Here is a 25108-nt window from a genome sequence, read left to right as displayed (position 1 = left end):
TGGAAAACAATTAAACCAAGGATTTCTGAGCAATTTGCGTGAAACTGTGTCAAATAAATGTTTGAGGCCCTTTTTCACAGGTTCAGGTGTGTTGGTTCAATAGTTTGATCGCTTAATCATCTGCCTTGAAACCACAGGGTCGCCGGTTCGAATCCCACCTCATGTAGACTTATAATTGCATTGCACACAACATGACTGTATCAATAAATGCATGTGCAATTGTTAAAAATAACGAGAAATGTATACTTGAAAGTAGTTATTTTTAATGCATGACGTACTTCATTCGCCCTTTTGTTTTGTTTTGTTAGATTCTCCTTTCTCACTGTCTGATCCTGTGGATTCAATAGCTCCACCAGTAGAGTGTGAGCCTCATGTGCCGAAGATCCCTGGTTCAAATCCCATTGATTTCAGTTTACATTTAAATTGCATTGTACAAAACATGACCCTGTTAATTCAGACATGTGCAACTTTTAAACAATAACATGAAATGCTTTTTTGAGATTAGTTGTTTTTTTTATGTACAACATACTTTCTTGTGAAAATAGCCAATCTACAATCTCACAACTTTTCAGATAGCAACACATTGTCAGCTTGTAGATCAACTATTTTCACTACTTTCCATTCCAAGAACACAAAACAAAACTTTATTGCTAAATATTTGTCAACCAGTAATCTAGAGTAGTTAGCAAAACAGAGGCTTGGTTCATAACGGACTGAAAAACCTATAGATATCAACAGACACCATCAGGGAGGCTATATTTCTAGTTCAATAAGAAGAGAGGCAGCCTGTGAATCCATAGGTCGCTGGTTTGATCCCTGTCCCCAACAATATATTGAGGTGATCATTATTTGGAATTCTTACTTTGTTACAAACATACTCCTGGTAGCCTGTCTGTCTGTCTGTCTGTCTGTCTGTCTGTCTGTCTGTCTGTCTGTCTGCCTCTCTCTCACTCTGTCACTGTCTGTCTGCCAATCTGCCACTCTGTCACTGTCTGCCAGTCTGCCAGTCTGCCACTCTGTCTCTGTCTGTCTGCCAGTCTGCCAGTCTGCCACTCTGTCACTGTCTGTCTGTCTGCCAGTCTGCCACTCTGTCACTGTCTGTCTGTCTGCCAGTCTGCCACTCTGTCACTGTCTGTCTGTCTGCCAGTCTGCCACTCTGTCACTGTCTGTCTGTCTGCCAGTCTGCCACTCTGTCACTGTCTGCCAGTCTGCCACTCTGTCACAGTCTGTCTGTCTGTCTGTCTGTCTGTCTGCCAGTCTGCCACTCTGTCACTGTCTGTCTGTCTGTCTGCCAGTCTGCCAGTCTGCCAGTCTGCCACTCTGTCACTGTTTGTCTGTCTGCCAGTCTGCCGGTCTGCCACTCTGTCACAGTCTGTCTGTCTGCCAGTCTGCCACTCTGTCACTGTCTGTCTGTCTGCCAGTCTGCCAGTCTGCCACAGTCTGTCTGTCTGCCAGTCTGCCAGTCTGCCACTCTGTCACAGTCTGACAGTCTGCCAGTCTGCCACTCTGTCACTGTCTGTCTGTCTGCCAGTCTGCCACTCTGCCACTCTGTCACAGTCTGTCTGTCTGTCTGTCTGTCTGTCTGTCTGTCTGTCTGTCTGTCTGTCTGTCTGCCACTCTGTCACAGTCTTCCAGTCTGCCACTCTGTCACAGTCTGCCAGTCTGCCAGTCTGCCACTCTGTCACAGTCTGCCAGTCTGCCACTCTGTCACAGTCTGCCAGTCTGCCTCTCTGTCACTGTCTGTCTGTCTGCCAGTCTGCCACAGTCTATCTGTCTGCCAGTCTGCCAGTCTGCCACTCTGTCACAGTCTGCCAGTCTGCCACTCTGTCACTGTCTGTCTGTCTGTCTGTCTGTCTGTCTGTCTGCCAGTCTGCCAGTCTGCCACTCTGTCACAGTCTGTCTGTCTGCCAGTCTGCCACTCTGTCACAGTCTGCCAGTCTGCCAGTCTGCCACTCTGTCACAGTCTGCCAGTCTGCCAGTCTGCCACTCTGTCACAGTCTGCCACTCTGTCACAGTCTGCCAGTCTGCCAGTCTGTCACAGTCTGCCAGTCTGCCAGTCTGCCACTCTGTCACTGTCTGTCTGTCTGTCTGTCTGCCAGTCTGCCAGTCTGCCACAGTCTGTCTGTCTGCCAGTCTGCCACAGTCTGTCACAGTCTGCCAGTCTGCCAGTCTGCCAGTCTGCCACTCTGTCACAGTCTTCCAGTCTGCCAGTCTGCCACTCTGTCACAGTCTGCCAGTCTGCCACTCTGTCACAGTCTGCCAGTCTGCCAGTCTGCCACTCTGCCAGTTTTCTCGAAACCGCTCATTGCTGCTTGCAGCTATATTACTCCTTCAGATTGTATTCCATTTTTTTGCAAATCGGTACAAATGAGCTCAATATGTGATCAAGACGTATCGGTTTGATTTTTCATATTCCATCCTGATTGGCTAAGATTGACATCTAAAGTTTGCAGGAGTGGCCCCTTTTGATCAAAATCCCGCAAATCTGTCCGATTGCAGTGAAACTTTGCAAGTACATTTGCACTACATTGAGGAACTAATGCCACCCTTGCAACATTGCCCTATTATAGCACCACCAGGAGGCCCCTTTTGCAACAAAAAATATATATATTACTCCTACAAATTTTGTCCAACCATCATTTGCGCGATGTTTGGACAATATTTAAGATAATATAAAACAGAATATTTCTGGTGACGCTATAATAGGGCAATGTTCAAAGGGTGGCATTTGTTCCTCAACGTGGTGTGAATGTACGTGCAAAGTTTCACCGCAATCGGACGCTGCGTTCATGATTTGCAGCATTTTGTTCAGAACGGGCCACTCCCGCAAACTTTAGATGTCGATCTTAGCCAATCAGAATGGAATATGAAAAATCAAACAGATCCGTCTTGATCACATGACTATAGAGATCATGTGTACCTATTTGCATGCAATTTTGATAAAATCTGAAGGAGTAATATCCAAAAATGTGTTTTATATATGTCGGCCTCCTGGTGGCGCTATAAAAGGCAGATGTGAAAAATGCAGGGAAAAGGTTTTTCCCTGGCCTCTAGAGTGCACATAGAAAGTTTTACACAGATCATTGCAGATATAAGTAAAAACACATATAAACCTGTTATAGCGCCATCATGAGGCTGATTTGAGAAATTTAAAGTGGCTTTTCTTCCTCGGCCTACTGAGAATGTACTAAATGTCACGGAAATTGCACGCTGTGTTCAAGATTTGAGGCATTTTGTTGAAAACGGAGCACTCCTGCAAACTGGGAAGCCATTCTTAGCCAATCAGGATGGAATATGAAAAATCTGAAAAACCTGTTTTGTTTAATGACTATAGAGATTCTGTGTACCGATTTGCTCGACGTTTGGACAAAGTCTGTAGGAGTGCTGTTAAAAAATGTGTTTTGCAAAAAGCGGCCCCCTGGTGACGCTATAACAGGCCCATGTGGAAAATATGGGGCAGAGGTTCTGAATTGGCATCCAGGGAGTGTGTGTGCACAGTTTCGCTGTGATCAAGCCAACAGTGCCGGCGATTAGCTGGTCACACACACACACACACACACACACACACACACACACACACACACACACACACACACACACACACACACACACACACACACACACACACACACACACACAGTGCAAAACATACTCTCTCGCCATGCCTTTTGGCCTGGCGGAGACAATAAATAAATGTCTGTTTTGAAGTAAAGTTTCTTACAGACATGAGGCTAAATCAAACAGTTTTAATGTATGTTTCAGTTTAGAGCTGAACATAGTGATGATGACCCTCAGTGGGTTTGTTATTTTGGCCTCATGCCTTAATGTCGCAGGAGGCAACACACACCTCCAATGTCGCACTAGTTATTAATATCTAATATTGATCACACAATAGTATACTATGGATGTAATCTAGCTGTGTCCATTAGTCCGTTCCCAATTCCAATACAGGACAGCGGATGTTAATTAGTGTGTCCCGGATTTCCCCTTGGTAATCCATAAAGCTCTGATCCATATTCTATCAGATAGCGCCGTTCCAGTATGCCAGTATATACTGTAGGTGAGCAATTGTTCAGTAGAAAAGGCTTATATTATATCCTTAAATTATTTCATATCCTATTATTTGGTCCTGTGACGTTACACTTTGTTCTTCTCATCTACACAGGAGAGCATTACTTTATTAACGTTCAGCTGAACCATCGTGTCAGAGAATAGCTTGCGCTGTCAAATCAAATCAAGCTTTATTTATATAGCACATTTACAAACAGGCAAGCTGAACCAAAGTGCTGTACAGGCAAATTAAAAACATCAATGCAAAACAACAGAGCAAGTTCACAAAAACATTTAAGAGCAACAAAGGAAAACAATTTTAAAAGACAACATAAGAGAGGGAAGGAAAAGTAAGTATAAGTGGAAATTGCATATAGGCTAGGTACATAACGAATACATACATAGACATGATTATGAATGGAGTAAGATAAGCAAACCATGTAAAATTAGATGCTATTAAAAGCAAGGGAGAAAAGATGGGTTTTGAGTTTGGCCTTGAAAGCCCCGATCGATTGGGGGGATCGGATGTGGAGGGGCAGGCTATTCCAGAGTTGCGGGGCCGTGGCCATGAAAGAGCGGTCACCCCTAGTCTTTTTGAATCTTCTGGTTGGAACCACTAGCAAAAATGTATCGGCAGACCTCAGTTCCCTAGTTGGGACATACTGTATGGTTCTACGAGTGCGGAGAGGTAGGATGGAGCCAGCCCATTTAATGATTTGTAAATAAATAAAAACATCTTAAAATCAATTCTAAAATTTACGGGGAGCCAGTGTAGAGAGGCAAGGACAGGGGTAATATGCTCACGCCTTCTAGTACCTGTAAGGAGGCGGGCAGCAGCATTTTGAACGAGTTGAAGGCGTCTGAGTGATGTATGATCTAAACCGGTATATAGAGAGTTGCAGTAGTCTAATCTAGATGAAATGAAGGCATGGATAGCCATCTCCAGTTGGTGGCGAGGGAGGTAAGGCTTAATCTTGGCCAGAAGCCTTAACTGAAAAAAGCTAGTTTTAACCACGGAGCTGATATGTTGAGTGAATTTGAAAGAACTGTCAAGGGTTACACCGAGGTTTTTGGCAGATGGGCGGATAAGAGGGGTAACGGTGTCTGGGATATTGCAGGGTGGGATATGACCAAATAGTATAATTTCTTTTTTTTTTTTACTTTCGTTAAAGTAAGAAAGTTATTGTTCATCCATGATTTAATGTCATGTAGACATGAGAGTAATGACTGGAAAGAGTTGGCGGAGTTAGTTTGTATAGGTAGGTAAATTTGGATGTCGTCGGCATAGGAGTGGAATGATATGTTATGTTTGTCAAATATGGACCCTAGAGGCAACATGTATAAAAGGAACAGGAGTGGGCCTAAGATGGAGCCTTGGGGGACCCCACATGTAAGGGGGGTGCTAGGTCAGGTAGCGGTGCAGCTCAGAAAAACGTACCCGCAAGGGCTACACAACGGTAGCCCTTGCGGGCTGTGTAGCCCACAGCGAGAAGTAGACTCAGGGCATACAGCAGAAAGGTCCCGAACGGAGCGACACTCACCGGCGTAGGCCCAGAGTATGGGCCTAGTGCGTTGATTCTGCGTATAGTATGGTTGAGATGTCTCCTCTCGGTGTCTGAAGGTGAAGTCCTCACGATGCTGAGAAGCTGTCAAAACTAGCAGCCGGCTAGCGCTCAGAAGGCTAGCTGTCAAACTAGCTCTGGGGCTAAAAAGCCGGTAGATGGCCAGACGTGCGACATAGTTGGTATAAAACTGCATAGAACACGGGATCTAAGCACCCGATCGCTTAGATCTACTGATCATATAAAAGTAGTCTGATTTAGCAACCAGTATCCAACGTTGTTAAAAGAAAAAAGTTGCTAAAATTGTAGTAAAAGTGATTTAAAAGGAGCGGCAGACGGGGCAAAACGCTGCACGCTCTCGCTCCCACATGCGCAGCGATTCGAATGACGAGGACAGGTGTTGCAAACATGCGAATGTGAAGCATCGTAAGCTTGCAGATCTTTTCTTTTTGATGAGTGACGCCGTTGAACTTGTACTATGGAGTTCTCACCACGTTGACATTGGTTTCAGGTTGGATGTTCCTGTTGCCTTTTATGGTGTTAAAGGGGTATGGAACATTGCAAATGGGACGCACATGACCAAACATTTGATTAAAGAACGGGTAGAATTCTTCATCTGATACACCTGAGATCCACACCCCTTAATGAATCACACGTCAGTCTTCGAGAGGAGCTTTGTGAATGAGGTCCATTGTTTTCCAATTCTTCAAACTAGCCTCAGTGTTGTACAACTTAAGGGAGAAACTCAGATGCTGTCTTTCTACACTGCTAGTTTCAAAAAGGTATTTTCCAGATTCGATGAACTATAATTCTTAGAGCCATGCACACATGAGTTGACAACCAGTAATGTGACCTAAACCTGAAAGTGTAAAAACACTGTGACCTGCAGTGCCACAACACTCTGCAGTTACAGATGTCCCTGCACTATGGCTCAAACCTGTGGCCCTGTATTCCCCATAACAGCCTCAGTGGTGGGAAGTAACGAAGTACATATACTCAAGTATTGCATTCCCCATAACCAAGACCTTAGGAGACAGGCGCGGCGGCTACAGCGACTCGGAGGAGAGTGTGTGTGTGTGTGTGTGTGTGTGTGTGTGTGTGTGTGTGTGTGTGTGTGTGTGTGTGTGTGTGTGTGTGTGTGTGTGTGTGTGTGTGTGTGTGTGTGTGTGTGTGATCATATATGAAATATTTATTAGGAATAGTTGCCTTTCTTTGGGCGGATACAGTACATCAGTAGCAACCATTTTTGTTATTTTAAAATCCCTAAGTTAAATCTAATAGTATCTGCCTATTTGCTGTGTGGACTTGCCTTGTGTTGTATTGTACCCCTTTTTGTTTTTTTACTACTACTTGCATGCTTTTATACATGATTTTGATATAATTCTTCATCTTTATCTAATTTACAGTGTGTTTGTGGTAGTAAAACAATACAGTCACTGTCATCCCTTGTGTCCCCTAGAGGAACAGGTTGTTAGTGAGCACCTGGAAAATAACCAGTGAGTCTCTAAACACTTCACTCAACTAGAGAATGATGTAATCTCTCTCAGCTTTCTTTGCTAAAACTGGGTGGAAACAATTAGAGTTTAAAAAAATAAAACATTGCAGAAACAATCCGAAGGTTTCAGGGTGGTCCTTCCTGAGGCGATGATATGATTGGTTTGTAAAGCAGTGGGCGTATCTATGTGTTGTCGCTGGTGATCTTGCTACTACCTCGCATTCAGAAGTGTCCAGACGTATCGGTAGGCGGACATCTCTGATTGTCTGGCAATAGCCAACTATACCCAGGTGGATACAATTAAACGTCAGCTGAACAAGCAAGGGCTGATGTTTCTCAGTGATGACATCTGGCCCAGGGGTTATGAAATAGTGTCTCAACAGGTGCACTGTTGAAAAATAATTAATTTTCAGATCCAATGAGACCATTGCGTCACCGGAGATCGTTTCAAAACATGCTAACATTAATTAACAAGGACACAAGTTGCCATGTTTACTATTTGTAGCATATGCTTAGTGTGGGCAAAGCATAACTGTTATAGGACCAGTTTACTGCAGACAGAGGTAGGTTAAGAGTGGAGGAATAAATTATATTGATGGAAACATTAAATTAAATAGACAAGAGACATGATTGAAGCAAAATAAACTGTATTCATCAAAAAGGAAAATAAAGCAAAACATACAACAGATTAGTAACTTTCAGCAAGGTATCAAAGTAAGTCCAACAGAGTCTTTAAAAGGTCAAGGTATTTCTATAGTCAAGTCAGAGGGAAGTGGCTGTGTGAGGGCAGTGTAGTGTGAATTGTTACTTGAGGGGATAATGTGTGGCTGCTGCTCTTTGGCCTACTGCAGGTAGGACAAACTTCAGTTATGGTTTGGTTCGGTTAGTTGGCTCGCCATCATGATCCTTTCAATCAAGAAAAATAACCTGGCCTGGATTAATAGAAAAGGCCAAATTAATTTCAAATAAAAAAAACAGCAGATCTACACGATCATCGATCAACTAAAAAACAGCTTTTCTACAAGCATTTCATGACTTCCAAAATAATTACATTCGAACCAAAAACAATCAAATTAGAACAAACATTTCAAATAAAAAAAAACATTCAAATGGGAAACAAACATTTCACTCATCAATTCAATCAGATTCATAGTCATAGCTAGCAGGTTGTGCCAGCCAGTTTGCGATCAGTGGGTGGAATTCTAAAAGCCACAATAAGTGTTTTTAGTAATTTGATCAAATGTAACAAGTTGGAAATGTGAGTATTGTTTGGAAATTAGTACAGACCTGCAGCAGGCCCAGAGTGATGTGCACCTCACTCTGCTACTGCAGACTGACTCTGCTTTATAGTAGGGTGTGGCTGTGATTGCAATGATTGGCAATTGCAAGCACTGGTGTGACTGACTGACTGACTGACTGATTGATTGAGACTGAGTGTGTGTGTGTGTGTGTGTGTGTGTGTGTGTGTGTGTGTGTGTGTGTGTGTGTGTGTGTGTGTGTGTGTGTGTGTGTGTGTGTGTGTGTGTGTGTGTGTGTGTGTGTGTGTGTGTGTGTGTGTGTGTGTGTGTCAGTGACACACAGACAGCAGTGACAAACCTTTTGAAAACCTTTTGATTGAGACTGAGTGTGTGTGTGTGTGTGTGTGTGTGTGTGTGTGTGTGTGTGTGTGTGTGTGTGTGTGTGTGTGTGTGTGTGTGTGTGTGTGTGTGTGATTGTGTGTGTGTGTGTGTGTGTGTGTGTGTGATTGTGTGTGTGTGTGTGTGTGTGTGTGTGTGTGTGTGTGTGTGTGTGTGTGTGTGTGTGTGTGTGTGTGTGTGTGTGTGTGTGTGTGTATGTGTGTGTGTGTGTGTGTCTCTGTCAGTGACACACAGACAGCAGTGACAAACCTTTTGAAAACCTTTTTGAAACCTGGGTTACATCTTGCTACGTCTATTGTACAGGGTCATACAGAATGAGATGAACAACAGCACATGGAAATTGTTGTTAATACAAAATACCCCAATTGTAGTTATATCTAAATAGACTAAAGTATTCTAATGAATGGTTTGTTTAACGTGTTTTTGTAGGAAAAATATTTGAGATAGATAGATACCTTTATTATCCCACGGGGGAAAATTTATCGCCAAGAGCACAGCATCTTAAGGTTACAAAGTTACAGGTAAAAAGTACTGTTTATTCTTGACATAGCAAATCAAACATCAAACTAAGGGTTGGGGAGTTTTTCCCATTCGCATTATGTCCACGGTAGGAACCTGGTCTTCCCCTCCCTGTGTCCCCGGCCAACACTGTCTCACTCCCCTAAAGGCATATTGTGAATTATTGACCAAATGTCCACCTGTGACTTGAAGGAGGTACCCTTCCAGTCCCCGGCACTTCCGCACTCCAGGAATGCAGAAGTGCAGTTCTCACAACCAAGTTTCTTTTTTAAACAACATGCCGCTTACATACCTGTATTACTTTGACCCATGAAGGAGTGCAATTCTTTCTCATCTATATGTAGGTCACCACAATCACCAAACCTTTTACCAATGTTTATTCATGATAGATAATTGGTGTTTTCATCTCTGAACAGATTACTGCAACTAGTTCACTTAGGTAGAAAACGAAATATATTACTAACAAGGTTATCATCAATCTAATATATATGTTATTGTTATAAAATACACAGAAAATGTGTTATCATTGAATTTCTGCTTCTACATCTTGGTGGCACCGCGAGCCATGATGGACTTCTTAGTGTTTCTCTCAGGTTTACAAATTATTATATAACACTTTGGTCCAAACAGTGCCACCAAAAGGCCAAAACTAGATGCTAAAATAGCAAATACCTCCACTACATCTGCATATTTGCCTGGAGAGCTGATATATGCTGGGATAAAGGCTATCCACACGGCACAGAAGATCAACATGCTGAAAGTGATTAACTTGGCTTCATTGAAGTTGTCTGGAAGATTCCTTGCCATGAATGCTAGGGCGAAGCTGAGGAGTGCCAGTAAACCAATATAACCTAGTAACACTGCAAAACCAACTGTTGATCCCACTTCACACTCATAGACTATCTTATCACTGTTGTGTTGTGTGTTTTTATGAGGAGTTGGTGAGGCAGACACAAGCCAGGCTGTGCAGATTATTGCCTGGATGGAAGTAAGAGCCAGAACTGTTCCTCTCTGCTGCATAGCACCAAAACACTTCATAATGCCTGCACCCCCAGGCTTGGAGGCCTTGAACACGGCCAACACCACCATAGTCTTTACCAGGATACATGAGACACACAGCACAAAGCTGATCCCAAATATTGCATGCCTCAGCTGACATGTCCAGAGCCTGGGACGGCCAATGAACAGAAGTGAACACATGAAACACAGTTTCAGTGACATCAAAAGTTGGAAACTGAGTTCTGAGTTGTTGGCGCGTACCATGGGTGTGTCACGATGATAGATGAAGATTCCCATGACGATGGCACAGCTAAGTGTGCCTATCAATGAGATGGTTGTCAAGGAGATACCCAGGGTCTCATGGTAGGAGAGGAACTCCATGCTCTTAGGGACACAGTGGTCACGCTGGGGACTGGACCAGAAGTCCTCTGGACAACTGGTGCACTCTGTAGAGTCTAACAAAGACGGAAAGGTTAAAGGGACAGACAAGTAGTTGAAAATTGCACAATCTACATACAAATTCTGCTCACTTAAAATAATTTTAGTATCTGTCAAATTACTTTTCACTTGTAAATAAAACTCACCAGTATTACACTCTAGGCCTAGTGGGTAAAAACTGCTTCTTGTACAGCACAGCAGTGGATTGGAACAAATTGTCAAAGGAAATTAAATTTAGTGTTTCCCTCATTGCCTTTAAAAAAACTCACAACAATTGCTCCAAAAGAATACTTAAATAATCAATACGGAAACGTTTTTGGTTCTAACTAGATTAACTTTATCAATTATTATGAAAGTATTTATTTCATATGTCCAGAGGACCACAATGGAAATAAGCCTTCAGGGTACAGTCACACCTAACCTCATGGCCGTCTTTTTGCGATAGTTTTCAATCGGAACGGAGTGTTTTGTTGCCATTGTGCTTATTTCGCTCCGCTCCGTACCAATTGAAAATTGCAAAAAGACGGCCACATATAGGCAGAATCAAAGTTAGGTGTTAGGTGTATTGTTTTTTCTTTGATACAAATGTGTCTGTATATTGCCTATGTGCTATAACCAAATCAATCACCACCAATCACAACTCAATTAATGAATCAAAAGATCCAATCAATCAATCAATCAATCAATCAATCAATCAATCAATCAATCAACCAACCAACCTGTCTGATTGCTGATCTCTCCCTCAGAACAAGCAATGCAGTCAAAGCAGCAGACAGGTTCTCCTTTCCTTCTGGCCACACGGGTTCCAGGGGAACAGCTCTCACTGCACACTGACCGAGGAGGCTACAGAGGAAAGGAACAATGATCAGTTTCAGTCTGAATTACATTCACACCATGAGCTCAACATTAGTTACTTCAGAAAGCCAAAGTGACCTTTTTGGATTCAAAGTTCCAGAAGATTTTGTCTTCATCAAGGATGAGTTCTTCATCTCCAGAGGCTGACTTCTTGACCACACCCACATTGTGAACATTCATGCTTCCATCAGGGAGCCACACCCAGTTCATGACATCATAGATTGGTAAAGAATCACCATTCTCATCAAATGATACATCATCACCAAATGAGGTGGTGAAGTTGACCTTTTCCAGGTAATAGACAAGCTAGAAATTGTGATGAGGAAAATAATTAACAACTTGATTACCACTCATTGTCAAAATGTAACCATGTCATATATATAATTTAGGGCTGATTTGCAGCCAAGAGCACGGGAACCGATTTTTGTTAGGGGTCATGTGATCAGTGACGATGGCAACAGTGGCCTGTGGCCCGCCGTAGTCAGCCTGCAGTCTAACATGGTGATTTTACCTCCAGCAGAAACGAGCGTTTACAGCCAATTCAGTTATATTGTATGTCTTGTGAAAACTAATCATATGCCATTTCATTTCGAAAACACAGGACATGATGTTAAAGATCCAAAGTGCCTAAGGACTCTGCATGGCACGGGCGTCCTACTCCCTGAGCCAGGCTTGCACTTGGCCGCATACCTAAAGATAGAAGACTTGATGCGCTGTGATGTTGAGACAGCTCGACAGACACTCCTCAGGGATTTTCAAGTTTCACCAACGATTCGCTGATTTAACCCCACGGCGTCTCCAGTAGGCTCAGAAGTGAATTCTGGCGTCCCAGAAACACTTCCCTCTGCATCTGTCCAGCCGGCTTATTTGGGAGACCAACTAGGGTCTTTCCTTTTCAGCCAAAGCCACTGGCTACTCCGCTCTGCTAAAGTTATAAACAGCTAAGATTTTCTTCCAAAGCAAAAATATTTTGTCAACTTAATCTGAACACTCCTCTTCATACTCCAGTTTACCCCTTAACACATTCCCTACCAACTTAGATCTTAGATCTACGCCCGTTCAGATCATTACATTGCATTACAGTCATTTAGCAGACGCTTTTATCCAAAGCGACTTACAATAAGTGCATTCAACATAGGTATAGGGAACGAAAACTACTGATCACCTGATCAAGTCTTAAGTGCATTTTCTGCTAAAACAAGCAACCAAGAGTATACCTAGCGCTAAGGTAAAAGTGCAATATATCAGCTACCTATTTCCTTAAACAGATGAGACAAAATAGCAAAATGAAATGAGCAGGAGCTAAAACAAATAAGTGTATCGACTAAACAAGATCCAATAAACAATACAACAATAGAAAACAAGCGTCCGTACAACTAGTTAACAACAAGTAGGCCAGGCAGAGAGGAAGGGTAGTGTTTCCAACCGTTGACTGCCATTGACATAGATCTATTTCGATTAAATTATTATTATTTATTTTTTATTCCACAAGACGGCGCTTTAACGCAACTTATGAATGATCCCTCGGCGCTGACAGAAGGACTGGACGCATGTGACGTCATCCCAAAAAACGTCCATTCCGTCCTTTCCTATATTAGGATTTGTAGAAAAACAATTCTAGCTCAGATTTTTTTTTTTGTGGAAACGAGGCATTTTCAAAGGGCAATAGCAACAAAATGGCCGATACGGTAGAAATGTTTTTGTTCCAGTGGATAGACGAGACCCTCCCCCACCCCACAGACATTTTATTTTTACACCTGCGTGCACACCGTGGTTCTCTCCAAAGATCGTTAAAACAGGTAAAAAACGCTGGCACCATTAGATAAAGCGGATGCATAGTAAGGGAGACCCAGGACAAAAGTAACAGGGGACAAAAGTAACACACTCAATAATTCTAATTAGAAAAAAGCTAGAGGGGTGAGACTTCTTGTGCACATGCTCAGTAGGGTCCTCTCTCTGCCTATGAAAGGATAGAATGATCATTTCATCTCAGCAGAAGTTTTCAACAAAAAACTGATCTTGAGGTGTAAACGTACACTCTGCTGGGTTATTTCTATAAACACATAAGGATAAGGATAATTCCTTGTGCTGGTCCGTTCATGCAAGTCCTTGCGGTCTTGTTTCCAATGAGGGACTGTGAGCAGCGGCTGCAGCCTCTCTTCTGTGGTAAAATTAAAAATACACTTTCGCTACTCAACAAAAAAAAGACGGTTTTAAGATGTTGAAAACCTACTTTCCTTAGTGGGAACACTCGTAGCCCCCACCTCACGTCTAAAATACACTTTTTGGCAAGAAAAGAAAATATTTCACTGGATGGAAAAAAATATATAGTTACTCCACTGCGCCCCCTACAGCTCTGGTCAATGGATTTTTTCTATTGACAATATATGTAGGGGCCGCAGTGGAGTAACTAAAATATTGTCCCTTTAGGATGACTGGCAGGCTTTCAACAGCGTGTTGTTTTTGTAATGATATGATATATGAATTTAGATGGGCTCACACAATATACTTAACTAACGACTAGTAACTACCTTAATAAATCACAAGTTTGACTATTTAGAAGTGTGTACATTTGTACACATAATTATGTAGACAAGGTTAGTGAGTGTGTCAATACACATTTATAAACACTTATTCATATGCAAACTGCTTAGTAAGTATGCTTAGTCATTTATGAATAATGCTATACAAATGATGAATTAATGATGAATTAAGTATACACAATCCTTTACTAGTGCTAAATAGTGTATTATTGAAGCTTTTATCACTTTGTTTACTGAGTAAGTTTAGTAATGGATTAATATGAAGAATTCATGATGAAATACGTATTAACTAATGCTTAATAGTACAGTATATAGTTAAGTACCTAAGTGATTATAGTGAGTAAAAAGTAACTTATTTGAGTAAAAGTACTACACATAATCAAAGTGAGTTAAAAATACTTTATTTGTTTCACCCTAGCAACCGTCTATTAGACCGTAGCAACCATGGTTTTACCAAACGTTTTGGACTTTTAAAGTTAGTCCACTGAATTGCTGATTCTATTTGTACACATATGTATACATATATGTATACAAAAGTATTCTAGTCAATACAATTTCTGTTAAGCTTATTAATGCTTTTACATTTATATTCCATTTAAAGTTGTAATTTGATAAAAACTGTTTGTACCTTTAAATGCATATTCTGCTTAAATACATTTTCTACTGTACATCAACTTGCGGATGTTTTCAGTGAGCCCAGGCAGTTTCTGCAGGAACTGATTTTCTAGTTATAGTGTGTGTGTGTGTGTGTGTGTGTGTGTGTGTGTGTGTGTGTGTGTGTGTGTGTGTGTGTGTGTGTGTGTGTGTGTGTGTGTGTGTGTGTTTGTGTGTGTGCAAGCCCGGTTTGGCCGCCGGGAGGAGCGGGAGAATTCCCGGTGGCCTGCCGTCTGATTGGCCTGCCTGTCCTGTCTGGACCTAGGGGGTCCTCAGAGTTACTACAGGGGGGCCGCCACATTTTTGGGGCGGTGTAGCCGCCCCCTATAAGTGAGTTTTGGACACCGACCAAAAAATTTGTGTACCCCCTAACCCTTCCATTGTTAATGCAAATCGATACTTTTGCAAAGTCAGCCAATCACATTACAGCTAGTGTCATCACCACTAACTGTAATGTGATTGGCTGACTTTACAAATTCAGGACTGTGATTGGCTAGCGAAACACATGACACATGTGCAGCCCTATGAATAGCAGTATGGACTTTAAAAAGTAATTTATCCTTTTTAAAGTGAGTCATGTTGTGATGACCACACACCGCCCACTTCACACTGGGTGTGATTTTTTTTACATTAACCACTTGAACCCTAGCATCCATTTTCTGAGGAGAACTTTAACCAAACATAGCAGATCTACTGTACAAGCTCACAGCGCCTCCCACTGTGAGGAGTTGTGAGCTTGTCGATCGGCTATTTTTGGCAAAGAGGTATAGTTGTAGAAGGAATTAAAAAAAAGTTGAATCTGTAACACAATTTTATTCAATTTAGAGGGATTCCCTGCTTCATCTCTCTCTCAGCTAGGGGGTCCATGGCCTGAAAAACGTTGAAGACCCCTGCTTTAGACCATCTATGATTAACAGTGAATCGTTTAGCAGCTCTGCAGGTCCGTGGTCTAATCAATACATTATGCACTGCAGCTGTGGGTACTTAAAATTAAAGTTGAGAATCACAGACCTAGATGCCACAACAAGATTCCACAGTTGGACATAACTGATATAATATTGAGAGAGGCAAATATTGTACTTTTACTCCACTACAATTATTTGAAAACTTTAGTTACAAGTTACTTTGTAGATTTGGATTATTATTACAAACCCTACGTTACAACTGTAACCCAGGTTTTATTAGTAATGTAAGAATGGTACTTACTATGGGATATCATCGCCCTCTAGCGATGCCACAGAGCAAACACACCGATCTCCCGAGCAACAATCCTCACAGATGATTGGTAAAGGGTTAGTGACGTAAAAAAAAACGGCGACCGGTTGTAGTATAAATACTCTTACGTCATCAGCGCTCGACCTCTGAACCTTCTACTCTGCATGCTAGCTTGCACTCAGATGGGGTTCTAACGTAAGTACCATTCTTACATTACTAATAAAACCTGGGTTACAGTTGTAACCTAGGGTTATTATAGCGTAAGTTCCAGAATGGTACTTACTATGGGACACATACACGTCCCCCGGGGGAGCCCACAGTTCCACCAACCCCACCCAATGCCACCCAAGGCCACAGGTCAAGTCCCCGACCTGACCTTGGCCACCAGGTAGCCCATGATCCCACAGGATCATGGATCAGGAGGATTTAAAGGCAAGACCTTGACAGACTTTAAGTCCTGTCCCTAGCCACCAATCCAGACAACTCCAGTCTGACTAAATGTTGCAGGGAAACCAAGGCCTCCTCCTCCCAGGACCTTGTCTATCAGGTCCCAAGAGGGCAAGGAAGGCTTAATCAGAACCATACAGAGAGACCAAGCCCCCGGCCTGTCTCGTCACCTGAATGTCTGAACCAGCCACTGCATAAAGGTGTCGAAAAACGCACGCCCTGAGGCCCTGCGTCCCCAACCTACCTTGGCGCAGCCACTACACCCAGGACTGTGTGCGCCATCTCAGATGCCGCCACGGCCAAGCTGTAGAAAAACACGAATGTCAACGGTGACGACCAGTTGGCAGCCGAGCATATGTCCTGCAGCGACACCCCTTTGTAAAGGGCCCATGATGCAGACACACTTCGAGTAGAATGCGCTCTCAGTCCCACTGGGACCGCAGTGCCACTACTCACATATGCCAACCGAATCGCCTCCACAATCCATCTGGACAGAGTCGGTTTAGCCACCGCCGCCTTACGACCTCGGTCGTAGGAGACGAAAAGCTGAGGCGACACACGACCAGCTGCCGTCATCTGACAGTAGAGCCTCAAGGCTCTCACCGGACAGAGACAATGCAACCGTTTATCTTCTGCCGAGGCAAACGGTGGAGGGTGAAAAGCCCCCAGCTCCACAGGAGCTCTGGCGACCACACCGGTTTTGGACACATATGCCAAATTGGGTTTCAACCAAAACCCTCTGGCCATCGTCCGAGAACCGCATGCAATCCTCACTCACAGAGAGTGCTTGCATGTCGCCCACATGTTTTGCCGTGCAAAGGGCCAAAAGGAGCGTCGTCTTGAAACTAACAATGCGCAAGCACGCAGTCTCAAGAGGCTCAAATGGAGGCCTACACAGTGCCGTCAGCACAAGGGCTAGGTCCCATTTAGGAAACAAAGGTCTGTTGACTGGCCTAGTCCGCTTGGCACCGTTCATGAAACGGCGCACCAGCGGGTGCTTGCCCACCGAGTCGCCATGGTAACCTTCATGGCACGCGGAAATGGCAGCCAAGTACACCTTTATAGTGGAGAAAGCCGAACCCTGATCTAGTCTGTCTTGCAGATAAGTCAGAACGGCCACCACCGATGCCTGGGAAGCCTCCACCTGAGGAGACTGTTCCAGGCACCAAGTCTCGAACATAGTCCACCTGGTGTCATACTGACTTCTGGTGGACATTGCCCTAGCCCCCTGTATAGTGGCCACCACTGCAGGGGGAAGGCCTTGTGAGATCAGACTCAACCTTTCACGGGGTAAACCCACAGGTCGAGGTCCTTGGGGTTCTCGTGGAACACCTCGTTCCCTCCTTGCGTCAGGAGGTTCCTGAGCGGGGGGATCCGCCACGGCACGTCGTAGAGCAGGGGAGCTAACTCCGACCTCCACGCGCCCCACGCTGGTGCCACCAGCAGAACCCTCACCCCCTGAGTCCTGATCCGAACCAGAGTCGGGCGGATCAGCTCCAGGGGTGGAAATGCGTAAAGCAGTACGCTTGGCCAAGCGTGAGCTAGAGCGTCTATTCCCAGGGACTGGCTCTCCATCCTGAGCGAAAAGAAGCGCTGGCACTTCGTGTTCTCACTGGATGCAAACAGATCGATCTGCGCCTGGCCGAACCGGGCCCAGATGAGATCCACTGCCCTCTGGCAGAGCGACCATTCCCCGCACCGTGGCCCCCCCCTGGACAGCAGGTCCGCCCCGCTGTTCAGGTGGCCCGGCACGTGAATGGCGCGCAACTGCGCCAAGCGTTGTATGCTCCATAGCGTCATTTCGTTGGCCAGTCTGTCCAACACAAGGGAACCCAATCCTCCTTGTTTGTTGACATAGCACATCGTTGTGGTGTTGTCCGTTCTGACCAGAACATGACACCCTCCGATTCGGCTCTCGAAGTGTTTGAGAGCCAGGAAGACCCCCAGCAGCTCCAGGTAGTTGATGTGTGCTCTCTTCTGGGAAGAGTCCCACACACCCTGGGCTGAGTAGCCTTCGTGAACAGCCCCCCAACCTGAGAGGCTGGCGTCCGTGGTAATCACTTTCCAGGACGCTACGGCGCCTATCTTGACACCCTCGGACAAGAAGGTCGCCTGCGTCCACTGTCGGAGTGACGACACACACTGTGCTGACACTACCACCTTTTGAGAGCCCATGGAATGCGGTATCCTGAGAGACTGCATCCACCTCTGAAAGGGTCTCATGTTCAGCCTGCCAAGCTGAATCAGGCTCACGGCCGAGGCCATGAGCCCGGCAGCTTACATGCAAGTCCTGTACGTGACCTTGCGCCCCAGGCGCATGGACCTCACGCAAGCCAGGAAACTCGCTATCCTGTCCTGAGACAGGCGCGCGACCATCCTGGTGGAATCCAAGGATACCCCCAGGATGGTGGTTTGTTGGGACGGAATCAGAACGCTCTTCTGAACGTTGACTGTGAAGCCCAAGGACTGTAGGTGAGCGATGGCCACTCTGGTGTGGCGCGCCACCTCTTCCCTCGACTCCGCTGACAGCAGCCAGTCGTCTATATACTTCACCAGACGCAGACCCTGCTGCCGTAGCGGGGCTTTAGCCGCCTCCGTGCATTTCACGAACACCCTGGGGCCAGTGACATGCCAAACGGTAGCACCGTGTACTCGTACACTCTGCCTTCGAAGCTGAAGCGCAGAAATTCGCGGTGCGGCGGGTAGATTGGGACGTGGAAGTAAGCATCCTTGAGATCTATACTCGTCCACCAATCTCCCTGACGAACCTGCTCCAGCAGCGTTTTCGTCGTAAGCATACGAAATTTGAAAATCATCATGTACCTGTTCAGGCCTTTGAGGTTCAGAATAGGTCTTACGCCCCCCCCCCCCCCCCCCCCCCTTCTTTTTCACCAGAAAATATTACGTGTAGAAACCGAGCCGGTTCTGATCCGGAGATAGTTCTCTGATAGCACCCTTGCTCAAAAGAGCTGACACCTCGTCCCGCAGCGTGATGGCCGCCTGGCCTGACGCCCGGGAGAACACTACCGTGGTGGACAGTGGAGGTGAGCTCCTGAATCGTAATCTGTATCCTTTTTGCACGGTGCGTAATACCCAAGGATGTGGATTGCAAGCTTTCCATCTGGAAAGACAGCGAGCGAGAGGATTCGTGGGGAAGGTGGGGGCTGCTGACTTCATCTGTCCTGTCGGATTCTGATCGTACGCTGGTGAGGGAAGCCCGTGATGTTCGTGACGTAGACGGGGATTCCAATCGACCGTCGACATCCGCCCTGTAGCATCGCATGCTAGCGTTAGCTGGGCTAATGTCGCCTTCGTCACCGAGCGAGCGCCTGTTCCCATGGGAACGCGAGGCCTCGTCGCCCTGAGTGACGAGACACTGGAACCTTTCTGCGGTGTTGTACCTACTCGGTCCGCTGCACCCTTCGGGGAGCGTTGATAGGGTTGCACCGGGGTTCGTTGCTGTAAGTTCCGTCTCTGCCTGGCCGCCATCTTGGGAAGGTTGAGAGGAACCGCCATTTTGTGAGACGTGCTTACCTTGAGCGAAACTTTCGTTCCCCCTGGGGAGTTTCGCCGGTGTAACACCGGGGTTTTCAGAGTCAACAACATCCGCCTCTCCTCCGCCATTTTGAGAGGGGAGAGAGAGGCGACCATTTTGTGTCTCTTCCGCACTGCAGAGGCGTTTGGAAGCCCTCTGCCGGACGGAAGAGGGAACTGCAAAGTTGCAGATGGAATTAATGTTTTGACTACATTGAACCCCTGTTCTACACAAGACATTTGACACACTGGGCCCTCTCCAGGTCCGCCGTGAGGGCCATGGCCCGACCCGACCACATTATGGCGTTGCAGCTGCAGAGTATGGCCCACTGTACCAGCTGGGCGAGCTCCGTGGCGTCGTCGATGAATGTGGTGTGCAGGTCCACCGCCGTGTCTGACTCCAGTAGAGGCCTGGCTACCAGCTCCTTGAGCTTCTCTGCGGCCGACTCCTGGAGCATCGACCCCGCGTTCAGCCCCTTCACAGCAGACGCGGAGGCCTTGTAGAGCACGGCGTGTGCACCGGAGAGGGCCTTCATCTTCGGGTTGGTGAAGGTGGGGTGTCCGCATCTGCGGTCCTTGCCTACCCGACCCGGTTTGGCCTTCTCGATGGCGGTGGCTAGGTCCCGGTCCATGGGTGGGAGACCTGCCACCCCCAGGTCGACCCCCGTGGCGATGTCGGCGCTGAAGCTGAGCGGCAAGACGTAAGAGTATTCATACTACAACCGGTCTCCATTTTTTTACGTCACACTAACCCTTTACCAATCATCTGTGACGATTGTTGCTCGGGAGATCGGTGTGTTTGCTCTGTGGCATCGCTAGAGGGCGATGATATCGCATAGTAAGTACCATTCTGGAACTTACGCTATAATAACATACATTACCCACTTCAGCCCTATATACATTTCGGTAATTTGGAAATAGCAGATCGAGCTTGTAGATCTGCTATTTTCAAAAGATTTTTGTATATTTGAAAACTTGAAATGGGACATTCTGCATAACGATGACTACTTTTACTGTTTACTGTTGAATTCCAGACTTTTACTTGAAACAGAGTATTTCTACAAATTGAGTACTTTTTCCACCACTGGCTGAATGTTTAGCTGTAATAAATAACCTTGGCATTAGGCTACTTGTTACTTTCAAAGCTTATTCCATTTAGTGCTAGATGTGGTTTGTTGTGGTATTATGTCTCTCATCACAAACATATAGTTGAGTGAGTTGACTGTTGTGAGTGACTGTTGTATTGACGGAAACATTTTGTTGACAAGATGTGATGGTATGTTGTATGTATGTAGGGAATAGAAAAGCACTGGACTGGATAACTTTTGTGTGACTGTTGGTATACAATAGGAATAATGATTTTCGGTGAATACTTTGCGAATGTGGAAAGGAATAAAGCTGTAACTGTTGAATTTGCTCCTGTGAATTCATATCATACCTGCCATAGTTGTATTGTCTGCAAACTGGCACAGCTGTGCCCAATGAAAGGCCCTCTTCCTGGCACACATTGCAACATGTCATGGAGGGCATGGGCCAGAGCATACACAGCCTTGTACACATTATACTCTGGTCTGAGGTCAGACACATCCAACAGTGAAGTTTCTGCTGTTCCTAAGTCCTCTTTTCCAGTACACACCCCTCCACCATTATCCACCCACTCTGTAGGAAGGGGTGCAAACTTACACTGAAACGTGTGCTCCCAAAACTGCCTCACCTGAAGAAACACAATTAAGACTTAAACATAAATGAACCAGTTTAATATCAAATTAACCAAAAATACTCACAATGCTATTTTCATGGCTGCTGTCAAGCTCATTGTCAGGATGTATTTTTAACAAGAAGTCCTTGAGACCTGGTATCTCTCCACGACGGATGGCAATACCCAGGGTGCCTCTCAGGTACGGCATGAAGTTCTGGAGTTTGGCCGATGATGTCCACGCCTCACTGGCCATCCATTGCAGACCTGTCACATTCTGCTTTACCACCTATTGTGTTGAACCAAATGTACTATATATAATTTCTGTTCGACAAAAACCTTGTATGTCCAAAACCGAACCTGTGTTCAAATGGATGGTAGTTATTATTTAGTCCCAAGCTCTTTTTAATACCTTTCATAGGTTCAAAACCCACAGACAGACTTTTTAAGAATTGGTTATAGCAGCAAGATGTTTGATTGGTGTTATCTGTTTGCTTATTGTATGCAGAAGCACTGAGACCAAAAGGGAAATAAGAACATGTTTAAAATAAGCACACATTTGCTGAGCATTTAAATTGATGAATCTAGAGAGTGATTAAATTGCATTGCATTAAACATGCTTTAAAAATGTATTCTTAAAGAATGTATACACTTCAATAAAGCTAATTTCATATTACTTTTAATTATGAATGCATCATGAATAATGAACCAAACCTCCTCCATGAGTTTAGGCATACGACTCTCAAATACAAATGCAATGACCACACGAGCTGTGGATTTCTTCATCACAGAGACAATCCTCTGAAGTTCATCTGGGTCAGAGTCAATGGGCACAACCTCCACATACGCTAGACAAGCCAAACCAGACTGGTCCAGTTCAGACTGGAAGGATCTGGCAGCATTGTGTCCATAGTCATTATCAATAATCACCAATCCAACCCAGGTCCACCTGAACAACCTCATAATCTGGAGCATAGCTCGCACCTGGTTGGATAATGGATATAATGGAGGGATACGTGCTTAGGCTAGATTATTCACTTAGTGAATTAGTGAATCTCCTACACAGATTCCACAATAGAAAAGGTCTAATCATTCTCTTTTGATGCTGTCATTAAAGACCTTCAGCACCAGCAGTAATACTAACAAGATATGCAATACTGTAATATACTCAATAGAGGGAGGTATTTGTCAAGTGTGTGGAATAGGCATGTAACAATTCACTCAACTCACGACACAATTCGAATCCAAATTTTCCACCTGTCCAAAATTTTACTCTGGCAATTTTTTGCATCGCAATTCAGTTTTTTATTAAATTGGTTTAAATCGTCACCAGTTTGAATCAATTTAAATCGATTTACAATAAATCGTTACATGCCTAGTGTGAAATATGTACTACTACAGTGATTTTCAAAGTGTCGTTGAGGGGGTTCTAGGTTGGTCCTCAGCAAATTCAGTTAATAGCATCAAAATAAGTTTAACCACTTTATCCCTATATACATAGACTATTTGAAAAGAGAGAAAATACAAGATCACAACTTTGTGAGCTTGTCGATCTTTTCTTTTTCTTTTTTTTATCTGTGAACATTTTGAAATACTGTGGAAACATATGACATGAAAAAGTATGTGAGAACCACTGTACTACTATATACTAACAGATCTAATAGTCTATAAAAAGTCACCTGAAAGGCGTCACTTGGGATTGTTCTATAGAAGGATGGGAACTGGTTATGGTCACTCAGACAGGCACAGGTGGCAAAGTAACTGACCTAAAAAAGGTACAAAACATCTGTTCTCTAATATATTAAATAATTAACAACTGTCCACTGCAAACAGAGAAATAAGAGCATATGAGCATGTGAGAATATAACAATAATCCCTGTGTTATAATCCCCCCCCTCTCCCTCTCCCCCCCCCCTCTCTCTCTCTCTCTCTCTCTCTCTCTCTCTCTCTCTCTCTCTCTCTCTCTCTCTTCTGTCAAAAACGGTTACTTTTCAGGAAATGTGGGATCCAATGTAGTTATTATTTAGTCACAAGCTCTTTTTAATACTTTTCATTGGTTCAATATTCATACAACCCACAGAAACACAAGAAATACCAAAAATAGCAGATCTACAAGATCACAAAGTCATATGGTGTCAGGTAAGCTTGTAGATCGGCTATTTGTGGTGCTTTTGTGTGACACTGTAGTATGACAAAGTAGGGCATTTATGTACGAAAAAGGTTTCTGCTCGACAGCAACAATTATATCTTATGTCTTTCAAGCTGTAAAAAAGATTAGATTAATAAATAACAAAGTAACCAAAATTAGGCGTAAAATATGCTATGGTAAAAGGGGATTCAAATAGGAAACTTACCTGGGGCACTCTGTATAAACCTAATATTCTAGCAATAGCAATAGAACTTGTTGAGGAAGCAGTACCCACAATTCCTAGCACTGGAGGGGAGCCAACACATCTCTCATCCAGTTGAAACTTATCCTCTCTCCCAGTGACCAATGACAATGTTGCACGGAATGTAACTCCAAGTGCCAAACAGGTATCATAGATACTATATCCCAGAGTCACATTGGGTAGCAGGCTGGTGTTTCTGTTGATCTCATTAATGGCAAAAGCCATGGTCTGTGCACACCTGAAGCCTTCAAGGTGAAATCTAACACAAAAATCCACTTAACCATACAAGTTTATCTTGGTAGACATATACAAAATAAACTAATCTACTGGTTTGATTGGTACTATCAATCAAAACAAGTTGCCTAATGTTATTGCTATTGTATTTGTGATACTCACCCATAGCAAGTGGGATCCTGTTGCTTGGAGATGAAAGACAACTCAGAGTAGACAGAGTAGCGGTGGATATGAAGCAAGCCACCCAGAATAAAGTCTCCAGCCTTATAAACTCTGTTCATATTAAACTGTTCCTGTAACTCACAAGTAGAGGAAGGTGAGGAAGACAAAGCAGAGAATGAAAAGAACAATATCAAGATCAAGTACATGTATGAAAGCAGGTGTGTGTCTAGTGAAACCCTCATGACTGTCCTCCTCTGTCTAACACCCTCCCCCTTTCTAAATCAATTGTACAGTTGCTACATTTTATACACACTGCTATGCCGTCCCCTGTGCCATCTGATTTCACTACGTAATCTTTCAAACCACGCATCAATACTATGCCATCCCCTGTACCAACATCACGTAATCTTTCACAGCACCTATTTGGCAGAGGCAGTAGAGGCAGGGCTTAATGTACATTAGCAAGCCTTTCTTACCAAAATAATGTTGTGTGTGTCCAGGCTTGGAATTTGTCATTTTAGGGGCAAGGCCACTTGGCCTTTGGTGTTGTAAATTGTTTTAGGGCACAAAGGCCAAATGCCAGGGCAGGAAGGCAATCATATAAAACAATGATTTTTGAACTCGAAGGTTAAGATTGATTTAATTTTAAGATAGTACAAGAATTGTATAACTATCTGT

General features: G+C 44.2%; 1 protein-coding gene across 1 annotated transcript; it reads right to left on the bottom strand.

The window, feature by feature from the left end:
- Positions 1-9803: 9803 nt before the first annotated feature.
- Positions 9804-24549, bottom strand: LOC311044865 (extracellular calcium-sensing receptor-like; the record flags this gene model as incomplete). The annotated part of the gene is made up of 9 exons (XM_084056677.1): positions 9804-10717; positions 11420-11543; positions 11634-11861; positions 21387-21662; positions 21733-21933; positions 22359-22628; positions 23324-23410; positions 23999-24293; positions 24431-24549. The coding sequence occupies 9 exons, from the start codon at positions 24547-24549 to the stop codon at positions 9804-9806; spliced, it is 2514 nt and encodes an 837-aa protein (XP_083912803.1).
- Positions 24550-25108: the final 559 nt, after the last annotated feature.

The sequence above is a fragment of the Gymnoscopelus microlampas genome (assembly GCF_963454915.1).
Source record: "Gymnoscopelus microlampas genome assembly, chromosome: 5".
NCBI classification, from domain to species: Eukaryota; Metazoa; Chordata; class Actinopteri; order Myctophiformes; family Myctophidae; genus Gymnoscopelus; species Gymnoscopelus microlampas.
The sequence above is the reverse complement of the archived record's forward strand: the minus strand, read 5'-3'. Positions and strand labels throughout refer to the sequence as shown.